Source organism: Nerophis ophidion, linkage group LG14 (assembly GCF_033978795.1).
Source record: "Nerophis ophidion isolate RoL-2023_Sa linkage group LG14, RoL_Noph_v1.0, whole genome shotgun sequence".
In the NCBI taxonomy this organism is placed as follows: Eukaryota; Metazoa; Chordata; class Actinopteri; order Syngnathiformes; family Syngnathidae; genus Nerophis; species Nerophis ophidion.
This window is the reverse complement of record NC_084624.1, coordinates 41372760-41385555: the sequence shown is the minus strand read 5'-3', so window position 1 is coordinate 41385555 and position 12796 is coordinate 41372760. Positions and strand designations below refer to the sequence as shown.

The window sequence follows — 12796 nt, the reverse complement described above, 5'->3', positions numbered from 1 at the left end:
TTTTAACTTGAGGTGGCCCACGGGCCGTATTTTGCCCGTATACGAAAACGTCTCTTCTTCTAAGGCGACATTATTTTGCGGCCCGCACCTTAATATGATTATTTAATGTTGGTGCGGCCCGTGGGTTTTGACGCGGCCCGTAGGTTTTGATATGAATGGCGCTTTGCAGCGTCTTCAAGGAGACTCCCAATACTCAGTGCCATCCAGGGGTAATCATTCTCCCGGATTTTACCCAAACAACAATATCGAGGGGGCACCGTGGAGGTACTGCCTTTAGTGTCGTCAAGCAGTAGTGAGCCAGCCAAGCCGCACGTTGTATTTGGCTTCTATAGACGTAGTAAGCGACTGCAAGACATAGTTGATCAACAGCCATTAAGGTCACACTGAGGGTGGCCGCATAAACAACTTTAACACTGTTACAAATATGCGCCACACTGTGAACTCACACCAAACAAGAATGACAACACATTTTGGGACAACATCCGCACCGTAACACAACATAAACACAACAAACAAATACCCAGAATCCCATGCAGCCCTAACTCTTCGAGGCTACAATATAAACCCCCGCGACCCTGAAGTCCGGCCCCTATTGTAGCACGGAAGAGTTAGAGCTGCATCAGATTCTGGGTATTTGTTCTGTCGTGTTTATGTTGTGTTACGGTGCGGGTGTTTTCCCAAAAAGTGTTTGTCAATCTTGTCTGGTGTGGGTTCACAGTGTGCCACATTTTTGTAACAGTGATTAAATTTGTTATACAGCCACCCTCAGTGTGACCTGTATGGCTGTTGATCAAGTATGTCTTGCAGTCACTTCCGTGGGTTTGCAGAAGCCTCATACAATATGTGACTGGGCCGGCACACTGTTTGTATGGTGGAAAGGCGTGCGAGACGACAGGTTGTAGAGGACGTTAAAGGCAGTGCACGCCCTTTTTTTTTTTTTTTTTCCAAGATGGCGCTGCTGTAGTGGCTGCTATAGGCAGGAGCTCTGTGCTCTTGTATCATCCTTTTGTGTTTCCCTCTTGTTTTCATGTGTTATTATATTTTTTTGCCTTTTGGTCTGGGACCCTTTGGGACTGTGTGACAAGGGGTGGCACTTTTGTGACCTCTGCGGTGCTTTTTTTTGTGGACTTCTGGATCTGCCTCCCGGGAGCCTTTTGGCCATTGAGACCAGCTGCTGGGTCTCTGCCACACCGGAGTCCGTTTGGAGGGACTGGAGGAGATGCGGATGAGGGGACAGGGCTGCGGAGCTAGCACTGAGCGCTGGGACGGAGAGGCTTCGCGGTGTCTTGACTGGGTGAGCAGGTGTCGGACACCTCAGTCACCTTGGACGTATCATCGCTCATCCATGCGGACTGGACACTGGCCGAGAGTGGAGTCAGCTGTCTTGGTTGCTTTGTTGGGTCTGCTCCTGTCTCTGGCCATGCTCCCTCCACCCCAGCGGACGATGGCGTGGAACACCGCAGAGGCCACCACAGTGGATATGTTTATTTTACTTTTTATTCATAGCTGTATGTAGAAGTGTCTGGTTGTATCTGCTGCTTTAATGTCTTTAATGTCCTCTGTGTTCTTTGATGTTTGATGTTTCCCTCTTACACACATGGAAGAGGGATGTGTACTATGGCTATGAGTTGTTGTTTTTTTTTTTCCTTTGGCCTCAGTCTGCACCCCCTCTCCAAGGCCCAGGCTAAGATCGATTTTTTTATTTCATTTTAACCTTGTTTACCTGTATTTCATCTTTTTTTGTAAGGGGCGCTGGAAGCCGGCAGACCCCTCAGCGATCCTGTTCTGTCTCCCTGTAATGTTTGTCTGATCTTGAATGGGATTGTGCTGAAAATTGTAATTTTCCTGAAGGAACTCTCCTGACGGAATGAATAAAGTACTATCTAATCTAATCTAATCTAATATTGTTGTATGGGTGAAAACCGGGAGAACGATTGCCCCGGGAGATTGTCGGTAGTGGCACTGATATTCGGGTGTTTTGCCATGAGATCGCGAGAGTTGGCAAGTATGCTGCTAGGGCAGGAAAGTCATTCATAGAAGGTGAATTCAGTAAAAAGTGCATGTTAAAATTTTTAAAGAAATCTTATCTTGTGGCTCAGCCTCACCCAGTTCCTGCATCCAGTGGCCCCCAGGTAAATTGAGTTCGAGACCCCTGTTCTAAGGTGTTAATGGAAGAACATCTAAGATGCTGCTCTATAAGCTGGCCAGTACGATTAGTGGTCCTCCTCCATTCGGTTCTCCATGGTACCTCGTCATGCCAAAAATCCTTTGAAGGCATCCGGGTAAGAATAGCCGCACAGGTCTCGGCCTCCTCACAACGAGTCAGCGTTCGAGGAGGAGTGGAGCAGAGTGAATCGGGTCTGTTCAAGAACTCCCGTGTTTTTATGTCCATGCCGAACCATGGTGAGACTCTACGATCTGGTCTTCATCACCATCAGTCACAACGTATCCTTCATCGGTGAGTCTTGCTATTTTATTTCAAAGAATTCATGACTAAACCTACTGGATACAATGAGAACATGAGTAAATATGCCTCTAAAAGTTATTATTTTTTCAAATTAATTTACAGTATTATTGTGCCCTGCCGAACTACTTTAAGGTAAAATAAACATAGTGTTGATTTAAAAGTTAAAGTGAGCATTTTTGTCTTTGTGAAAGTAGATTTTTCTTTTAGTTTTAACTAAGATTGAGTATTTGTACTAAGATAATGTGAACACAAACTAATGCCAGTAATTCAGGAATGGCATATTTATGCTAATTTAGGTATAGATTGTATCGTAACAGATCACCACATATGGAATGTTCTCTCGGCAATAAAGGTAAACTAAATCAATCAGGCAAATACTGATACCAACATAAGCAGTAAGTTTTTATGTACGACTCGAGCACTTGATTCTAGGAGTGTTTCAAAGACCGTTCTAAGCAGAACGATAAATAATGGTTAAGTTAGTAAATGTTATTTTTTGTAAAAGTAACGTTCGCCAGTTCGTGAGGCTGTGTTATATAAATCTCACTTTAAAAGGGATCTATGATAAATGTAGTCTTTTCTGTCTTATGTTACATTGTTGGATACTCGTGTTAAAGGCCTACTGAAACCCACTACTACCGACCACGCAGTCTGATAGTTTATAAATCAATGATGAAATATTAACATTGCAACACATGCCAATACGGCCTTTTTGGTTTACTAAATTGCAATTTTAAATTTCCCGGGAGTTTCTTGTTGAAAACGTCGCGGAATGATGACGTGTACGCGTGACGTCACGGACTGTGAGGAAATATTAGCGCTGCGCACACACACACACAGCTAAAAGTCGTCTGCTGTAACCGCATAATTACACTGTATTTTAGACATCTGTGTTGCTGAATCTTTTGCAATTTGTTCATTTAATAATGGAGACTATAAAGAACAATGCTGCTGGTGGAAAGCGGTGGATTCCAGCTATCTTTAGCACCGAGACCCAGCCGGCGTTTCTTTGTTTGTTGTGAAAGCAGAGCGGTCAAGCGAACATGTTTTCTTTACATCAACCAGCATGTTTTTGGATGGGAAATTGTGATATATATATATAAATTACCGAAGACATCCGTGGATTATTCGTCGTTCTGCAGCACCTCGGCTTCTCTCTGAGACACAGTGTGTTCAATGCAGCCATCCGACCTCGAGGTATGTCTTTACAATCTTTACTTTACAATCTTTAAAATCTCACTAAAACTCTATTAAAACAATAAGAAGATAAGGGATCTTCCAGAATTATCCTAGTACATGTGTCTAATTACATCCAAAACGCTCACACTGCCGTCGCTATCAATATCCTCAAACACAAATCTTTCATCCTCGCTCCAATTAATGGGGAAATTGTCGCTTTCTCGGTAAGAATCGCTCGCGCTGCAGGCGTCCATGATTGTAATCAATGGGTGGATGTGAGGAGTCCGACAATCTGTGACGTCACGCGCACTACTTCCGGGAAAGGCAGGGCTTTTTTAAGAGCGACCAAAAGTTGCCAACTTTATCGTCGATTTTCTCTACTAAATCCTTTCAGCAAAAATATGGCAATATCGCGAAATGATCAAGTATGACACATAGAATGGACCTGCTATCCCCGTTTGAATAAGACAATCTAATTTCAGTAGGCCTTTAAACAATGCCAAATTATCAAATTATAAGGTTCATGCATTTTTGCCAGAGGGGTAGGAGCTCTTCCCCGTATGCTTTAGGCCAGTGTTTTTCAACCACTGTGCCGTGAGATTCAGTCTGGTGTGCCGTGGGACATGATCTAATTTCACGAATTTGGGTTAAAAATATTTTTTGCAAATCAGTAATTATAGTCTGCAAATGATGTGTTGTTGTTGAGTGTCGGTGCTGTCTAGAGCTCGGCAGAGTAACTGTGTAATACTCTTCCATGTCAGTAGGTAGCAGCCGGTAGCTAATTGCTTTATAGCTGTCGGAAACAGTGTGAAGGTAAAAAAGGTGTCTAATGCTTAAACCCAAAATAAACATAAGATGCGTGCACCTAAGAAAAGGCATTGAAGCTTAGGGAAGGCTATGCGGAACCAAACTAAAACTGAACCGGCTGTTAAGTAAACAAAAACAGAATGCTGGACGACAGCAAAGACTTACTGCGGAGCAAAGACGACATCCGAACATGACATGACAATCAACAATGTCCCCACAAAGAAGGATAAAAAAAAGTGAAATATTCTTGAATGCTAAAACAAAGTAAATGCGGGAAATATCGCTCAAAGGAAGACATGAAACAGCTACAGGAAAATACCAACAAAAGAGAAAAAGCCACCAAAATAGGAGCGTAAGACAAGAAGTAAAACACTACACACAGGAACACAGCAAAAATCTCTAAATAAATCAGGGTGTGATGTGACAGGTGGTGACAGTACACCTACTTTGAGACAAGAGCTATAGTGATGCATGCTTGGTTATGGTTTAAAGTCATATCCAACAATTGGGACAACAACTTTTTACTGTCAACTGTGTTTCGTTTTTTAATGATTTCTGCTAGTGTTGTGCCTCCGGATTTTTTCAACGCTAAAAATATGCCTTGGCTCAAAAAAGGTTGAAAAACACTGCTTTAGGCACATGAATGGACACAAATAAAGGACACATAAATGGACACATAAATAAAGGTAAGATAAAGTAATATGTTTAACTAATCTTGGCATGCACAAAATAACACCAAAGTGTGACATACAGTGACATTAATGCTGCCAAAGGCAATTTCTTAAAGCAGAGTCTGAATAACTCGGTTGGTAGAGTGGCTATGCCAGCAACTTGAGGGTTCCAGGTTCGATTTCCACTTACGCCATTCTAGTTACTGCTGTTGTGACCTTGGGCAAGGCACTTTACCCACCTGCTCCCAGTGCACACACACTGGTTTAAATGTAACTTAGATATTGGGTTTCACTATGTAAAGCGCTTATCCGAGGTCGGGTCGCGGGGGCAGCAGCCTAAGCAGGGAAGCCCAGACTTCCCTCTCCCCAGTCACTTCGTCCAGCTCTTCCCAGGGGATCTCGAGGGATTCCCAGGCCAGCCGGGAGACATAGTCTTCTCAACGTGTCCTGGGTCTTTCCCGTGGCCTCCTACCGGTTGGACGTGCCCTAAACGCCTCCCTAGGGAGGCGTTCGTGTGCCATCCTAAACTAACAACGAACAATAAATATAATTTACTTCACTAAATATAATTCACAATTGATCAGAGTGTGTGCAGGTGTACCTAATCTTGTGACCTGGTGAATCTAAATGTTTATGAAGTCAATTTTCGTACACGTCTGGAAAAAGTGTAGTAGTGGACAACTTCAAAATTAATATTTAAAGGGGAATTGCACTTTTTGCCCTTTGTTCACAATCCTAATGTGAGACAGGATTTGCATTCTAATTTGTGGCTAGCAATGCAGCTAATGGGATCAATTCATTTTGCCTCTAATTCCCTTTAAAAATGCTTCCACAAACCGCCAACAATACTTAATTTACGTTCCGCAACCTGCGTAACAACCAAGCTGTTGTTATAGTTGGGGTGGGTTGCATGATTATGCGCAGGTAGTTTTCCCAAGATGCAGACGGAACTCCGGAAGCAGCGGCCAGGTAGGGAAAAATAATTTTTTTCATAAATAAGGCAAGAAAACAAGAACAGAGAAGCATGCCGATTGCACGAGAAGCAAGGGTAGAGCTAAGCAAAGGAACAGGAACTAGAAGTTAAGATAACCAACATAACATGTTGCAGGAGCAAACAGTCAGGCCAAGTGTGGCGAACGGCAGGAATAAATAGCTCTCTGATTAGTGCCCGGGAGCCGGTGAAAATAATCAGCACCCATGGCAACCACGAAACACAAACCCCAGGCTGCTGAAACCGAACCAAGGGAGTCTTAAACTAAAACAAAACAGGATCCGGGCAACGGATCAGCACAGCTCCAGCAACTTTGTTTTTCTAGCGTAGTAACACATCACCTTTAAATGTCATTAGCTTTTTTGCATCAGCAGCTAAATTGCTTTTAGAATAGAATAGAAAGTACTTTATTGATCCCTGGGGGCAATTCAGCACCACAGTTCGCTCACAATAAACACTTAGGTACTTTTTACACGTGAATAATATAAATACAGTCTATTGTACAGCATTACTTACATGTGAATAATATAAATACAGTCTATTATACAGCATTATTCACAAGTGAATAATATACAGTCTATTTTACAGAATTATTCACATGTGAATAATATAAATACAGTCTATTATACAGCAATATTCATATGTGAATAATATAAATACAGTCTACTATACAGCATTATTCACAAGTGAATAATATACAGTCTATTTTACAGAATTATTCACATGTGAATAATATAAATACAGTCTATTATACAGCAATATTCATATGTGAAAAATATAAATACAGTCTATTATACAGCATTATTCACATGTGAATAATATAAATAGTCTATTTTACAGCATTATTCACATGTGAATAATATAGTCTATTATACAGCATTATTCACATGTGAATAACATACAGTCTATTATTCAGAAATATTCACATGTGAATAATATAAATACAGTCTATTATACAGCATTATTCACATGTGAATATTATAGTCTATTATACAGCATTATCCACATGTGAATAATACAAATACAGTCTATTATACAGCATTATTCACATGTGAATAATATAAATACAGTCTATTATACAGCATTATTCACATGTCCATCCATCCATTTTCTACCGCTTATTCCCTTTTTTTTTTTTTTTTTTTTTTGGGGTCGCGGGGGGCGCTGGCGCCTATTTCAGCTACAATCGGGAAGAAGGCGGGGTACACCCTGGACAAGTCGCCACCTTATCGCAGATTATTCACAGGTGAATAATATAAATACAGTCTATTATAAAGCATTATTCACATGTGAATAATATAAATACAGTATATTATACAGCAATATTCACAAGTAAATAATATAAATGCAGTCTATTATACAGCATTATTCACATGTGAATATTATAGTCTATTATACAGCATTATCCACAGGTGAATAATACAAATACAGTCTATTATAAAGCATTATTCACATGTGAATAATATAAATACAGTCTATTATACAGCCTTACTCACATGTGAATAATATAAATGCAGTCTATTATACAGCATTATTCACATGTCCATCCATCCATTTTCTACCGCTTATTCCCTTTTTTTTTTTTTTGGGGTCGCAGGGGGCGCTGGCGCCTATTTCAGCTACAATCGGGAAGAAGGCGGGGTACACCCTGGACAAATTGCCACCTCATCGCAGATTATTCACAGGTGAATAATATAAATACAGTCTATTATAAAGCATTATTCACATGTGAATAATATAAATACAGTCTATTATACAGCAATATTCACAAGTAAATAATGTAAATGCAGTCTATTATACAGCATTATTCACATGTGAATAATATAAATACAGTCTATAATACAGCAGTATTCACATGTGAATAACATAAATACAGATTTGAGTTTGTAATGCCCAACACATTGTAGATTAGATTGAAATCATAATGGCTCACCTTCAAGAGCTGTGCTGCACAAGGAGCTGACCGCCTGTTTCTCTTGGCGAGTGTTGCTCCACTTCACTCCCAATCAGCAGGGATGTGTGGGTTGCTGGTTCGAGTCTGGTGTGTGCGGGATGACCACCACTGTTACATAACTGAAGCATGTTTCTATTGGAGCTCCTCGGAAGGTGAACCTAATGAAGTGTACCTGTGTCCCTCAGGCAAGGTGTGGTGGGTTCTGATGGTTCTGGGCCGTGTTCTGGTGCTGTGTCTGGGCGCCTCGAGCCTCTTCCAGGACGACCAGGAGAGGTTTGTGTGCAACAGCCTCCAGCCGGGCTGCTCGGTGGTCTGCTTTGACGTCTTGTCTCCGGTGTGTCTTCTGCGCCTGTGGCTCTTCCAGCTCATCCTGCTGTGTTTGCCTCACATCCTGTTCGCCACCTACGTCACCCACAGAACCACCGCTGGCTACCCAGGTGGAGGGGTGCCCAGGTTCTCCTGCGCCTACGTTGTCGCCGTCATTCTTCGCATCCTTCTGGAAGTGTCTTTTGGTGCGGGACAGTTCTTCCTCTTTGGTTTGTCCGTCCCGAAGAGCATGCTGTGCTACGAGCCCCCTTGCAGCTCGGGAGTGGAGTGCTTCGTCTCCAGACCTACAGAGAAGACCCTGATGCTCCACCTGATGCTGGCCTTGGCATCCTTGTCAGCCATGTTGAGCCTGCTGGACTTGGTCTGCACAATCAAAGCCACGCTGAGCCGGAGGAGAGCGAGAAGCACGCTGGGTGACAAGTTGTGCAAAGGAGAACAAGGTAGCGTCCCTGATGGCCTCCTGACCCAAAGAACAAGCCCCAGCGGGACCTCCTTGAACGACCACAAGGAGGAGCCGCCTCTTCCAATCGGTCAACTCAAGAGGCTTCAAGACTGCAGACACGCTCAGACGGACGTATCGCCTTTCTCTGTGACGCACTTTGTCCTCCACGACCGGGCCAGATCACCTGTGTCGCCCTGCAGCAGACCTGCAACGCCCAAAGAGCCGGGCCGGGTCATATCCAGTAACAACTGGTCTGCCAAAGACAAGAGGGCGTGGGTTTGATGGCGACTAGACTTTACTTCTATTCTACTCATGTAGTTTTTTATGTTTACATCCAAACACTCCTTGAGTCACAAAACTAGAGATGTCCGATATCGGACTGCCGATATTATCGGCCGATAAATGCTTTAAAATGTAGTATCGGAAATGATCGATGTCGGTTTCAAAAAGTAAAATTTATGACTTTTTAAAACACAGCTGTACGGACTGGTACATGGACGTAGAGAGAAGTACAGAGCCCCTCCCGAAAATCTCCTGGGGCAACCATTCTCCCGATTCCCACCCAGACAACAATATTGGGGGCGTGCCTTAAGGGCACTGCATTTGCATGCCGGCCCAATTGCATAATATCTGCTGCGTTTCACACACACAAGTGAATGCAAGGCATACTTTCTCAACAGCCATACAGGTCACACTTAGGGTGGCCGTATAAACAACTTTAACACTGTTACAAATATGCGCCACACTGTGAACCCACACCAAACAAGAATGACAAACACATTTTGGGAGAACATCCGCACCGTAACACAACATAACAAATACCCTGAACCCCTTGCAGCACTAACTCTTCTGGGACGCTACAATATACCCTCCACCTCCTCATGCTCTCTCAGGGAGACCATGTCCCAAATTCCAAGCTGCTGGTTTGAGGCATATTAAAAAAATTATGCACTTTTTGACTTCAATAATAAATATGGCAGTGCCATGTTGGCATTTTTTTCCCATAACTTCAGTTGATTTGTTTTGGGAAACATTGTTACATTTTTTAATGCAGGGGTGTCAAACTCAAATACAGAGTGGGCCAAAATTTAAAACTGAACAAAGCCGCGGGCAGAGGTTGAACAAATTATTAATGGGGACCAAAACAAGTTTTGCGTTGAATATTGAACAAGCAAGGCTTATATAACTTTATAGTGACATGCAAAATCGAGTCTCAAATAATAATAATAATAACAATTTAAAAATATCAATGGCATATCAAACAAAATTTAAATAAAAATCTTGTGCCTCTTTTCTATTTTCAGCCTTCGGAGGTACATATAAAAAATAAACTATTTCCACAGGCTCATATTAAATTTGAAAATAAAATAACAACGATTTAAACAATCAAGCCTTAAAGTAGCAAGAGAAAGTGCATGAATAAAACGTTAATTATTGCTCAGTTTTCTACACTGATTTGCTTTAACACTGAATATGGAACAAGCAACGCTTACATAACTTAATCATGCAAAAGCAACCATCAAAAAACAAATGAAAAAACATCAATGGTACATTAAATAAAATTTAAAAATAATGCCTCTTTTCCATTTGCAGTCCTCTGTGGTAAATATCAACATTAACGTTTTCACAGGCCAATAAATTTGAAAATAAAATAACAATGAGGTGGGCGGGGCGGGGTGTGTATATTGTAGCGTCCCGGAAGAGTTAGTGCTGCAAGGGGTTTTGGGTATTTGTTCTGTATGTTGTGTTCAGTGCGGATGTGTCTGTCATTTTTGCTTGGTGTGGGTTCACAGTGTGGCACATATTGGTAACTGTGTTAAAGTTGTTTATACGGCCACCCTCAGTGTGACCTGTATGGGTGTTGACCAAGTATGCTTGCATTCAATTATGTGTGTGTAAAAGCTGCATATATTACGTGGCTTTGCCGGCACACAGTTTGTATGGAGGAAAAGTGGACGTGACGACAGGTTGTAGAGGACGCTAAAGGCAGTGCCTTTAAGGCACGCCCCCAATATTGTTGTCCAAGTGGAAATCGGGAGAAATTTGGGAGAATGGTTGCCCCGGGAGATTTTCGGGAGGGGCACTGAACTTCAGGAGTCTCCCGGGAAGTATTAGCGGTGAATGCAGTGTTACAGCGGCACTGCCGCTGTATAATACCGGCGGGCCAGCTCTAATGTTAATTTGATATTGCCCCAAGGGCCAAATTAAATTACATGGCGGGCCAGAGTTTGACACCCATGGTTTAATGCATACAGCGGGGCATCAAAACAAAATTAGGCATAAAAACGTGTTGATTCCACGACTGTATATATCGGTATCGTTTGATATCGGAATCGGTAATTTATAGTTGGACAATATCGGATTAGCGGCAAAAAAGCGATTATCTGACATCTCTACACAAAACCAATAAAAGGATTTTGACTCAACTCAACTGGTATAAGTACCACCTGAGGAAAAAATTGGCTCTCCACCATTATGACCAACATTGAAATATAGTAGCGTAATAGACCTAAGTATTGATTACAAACATGGCAGCGTATATTTAATATTTTTGGCCACTGTAACACACAGATTGAACAGTAACACCGAGTTTAAAGAAAAGAAAAGAAAACATACTTTAATCAAGTGATTCTTTGGCGTATCACTAGACTGAGCTTGCGTACTACTAGTGGTAGATGTACCACGGTTTGAGAATCCCTACTGTAGATAAATCAAAATAGGATACTTAAGAGGGAGCTGACCTTAGCAGGTTGTTCTTGCAGAGCTCAGCTGTCGGATGAGGCCCGGCCGACCTCTGAACTTTTCACACGTCCCTGACCCCTCTTCACATCTATTTGTCGTTGCTGTCAATCACCTCAGAAGACATTTGACCCAAAACCAACATGCTTGAATTATTTGTCCATAAAGAGTTTGCAGGCATTAGATACACGTGACTGTTACAAGTCTGGCCACTTCATAAGGCATTCGCTTAAGTACTCTTAACTACTTCTTGAAGACTTCTGAGCTCACATGAACACACAAATTGTTTCCTTACCAAACCTAACTGTTAAAATGACTCAAATGGTTGTAAATGCTGTAATTTCCGGGTTGTAGCATTAGCTGATTACCATAACGACCGTTGAATATTATTATTTACGAAACTGCAAAAATTATCCACAGTTAATGTGTACAGCGAAAAACATATTTCTATGGTCGCATACATGAACAGCAAAATAATTGTTCAAAAATACCTTGTCATTTTAGTGAGTAGGCATATATTATTTCTAGCATTTCTGGGTTGGAGCTTTCGCTGAATAGCATGACATTGCTAAAAACATTTGTCCAAAGGCCAAAAACAAACTGCATGTAAAGTTAAAAAATACATACATACATGTGTGTGTGTGTGTATATATATATATATATATATATATACACACACACAATGCATGTATGTATGTATGTATGTATAAATATATAGCATTTCTGGGTTGGAACTTTCGCTGAATAGCAGGACATTGCTAAAAACATTAGTCCTGAGGTCAAAAGCAGACTGCATGACAAAGTAAAAAAAATAAATAAAAAATATATATATATACACATACATTAATATATAAATATGCACATACACACATATTGTACATATATATACATGTACACACACACACACACACACATATGTATATATATGTATCCATTCATTTTCTGCTTGTCCCTCTCGAGGTCGTACATATACAGTATATGTACATTTTTGTGCATATATGTATATATGTGTGTATGAATATTTATGTATATATATATATATATATATATATACATACATATCAATAAATGTCTATTTATATAGCCCTAAATCACCAGTGTCTCAAAGGGCTGCACAAACCACAACACGAACCACAACGACATCCTTGGTAGAGCCCACATAAGGAAAATCACCACAGTGGGACGTCTGTGACAGTGACAATGATGACTATGAGAAACC

The 12796-nt window shown here is 41.3% G+C and overlaps 1 protein-coding gene across 1 annotated transcript; it reads left to right on the top strand.

Moving 5' to 3' along the window:
• Positions 1 to 2330: 2330 nt before the first annotated feature.
• Positions 2331 to 12471, top strand: LOC133568688 (gap junction gamma-1 protein-like). The gene is made up of 2 exons (XM_061920774.1): positions 2331 to 2458; positions 8255 to 12471. Exons 1-2 carry the CDS (start codon positions 2401 to 2403, stop codon positions 9118 to 9120), a joined length of 924 nt encoding a protein of 307 aa, XP_061776758.1. The 5' UTR covers positions 2331 to 2400; the 3' UTR covers positions 9121 to 12471.
• Positions 12472 to 12796: the final 325 nt, after the last annotated feature.

What these genes read in the sequence shown, in the direction of transcription:
- LOC133568688 (XM_061920774.1), top strand. Translation starts at nt 2,401, where the DNA reads ATGGTGAGACTCTACGATCTGGTCTTCATCACCATCAGTCACAACGTA. An exon ending in TCACAACGTATCCTTCATCG is followed by an intron (nt 2,459 to 8,254) that starts GTGAGTCTTGCT and finishes TGTGTCCCTCAG; the next exon opens with GCAAGGTGTGGTGGGTTCTG.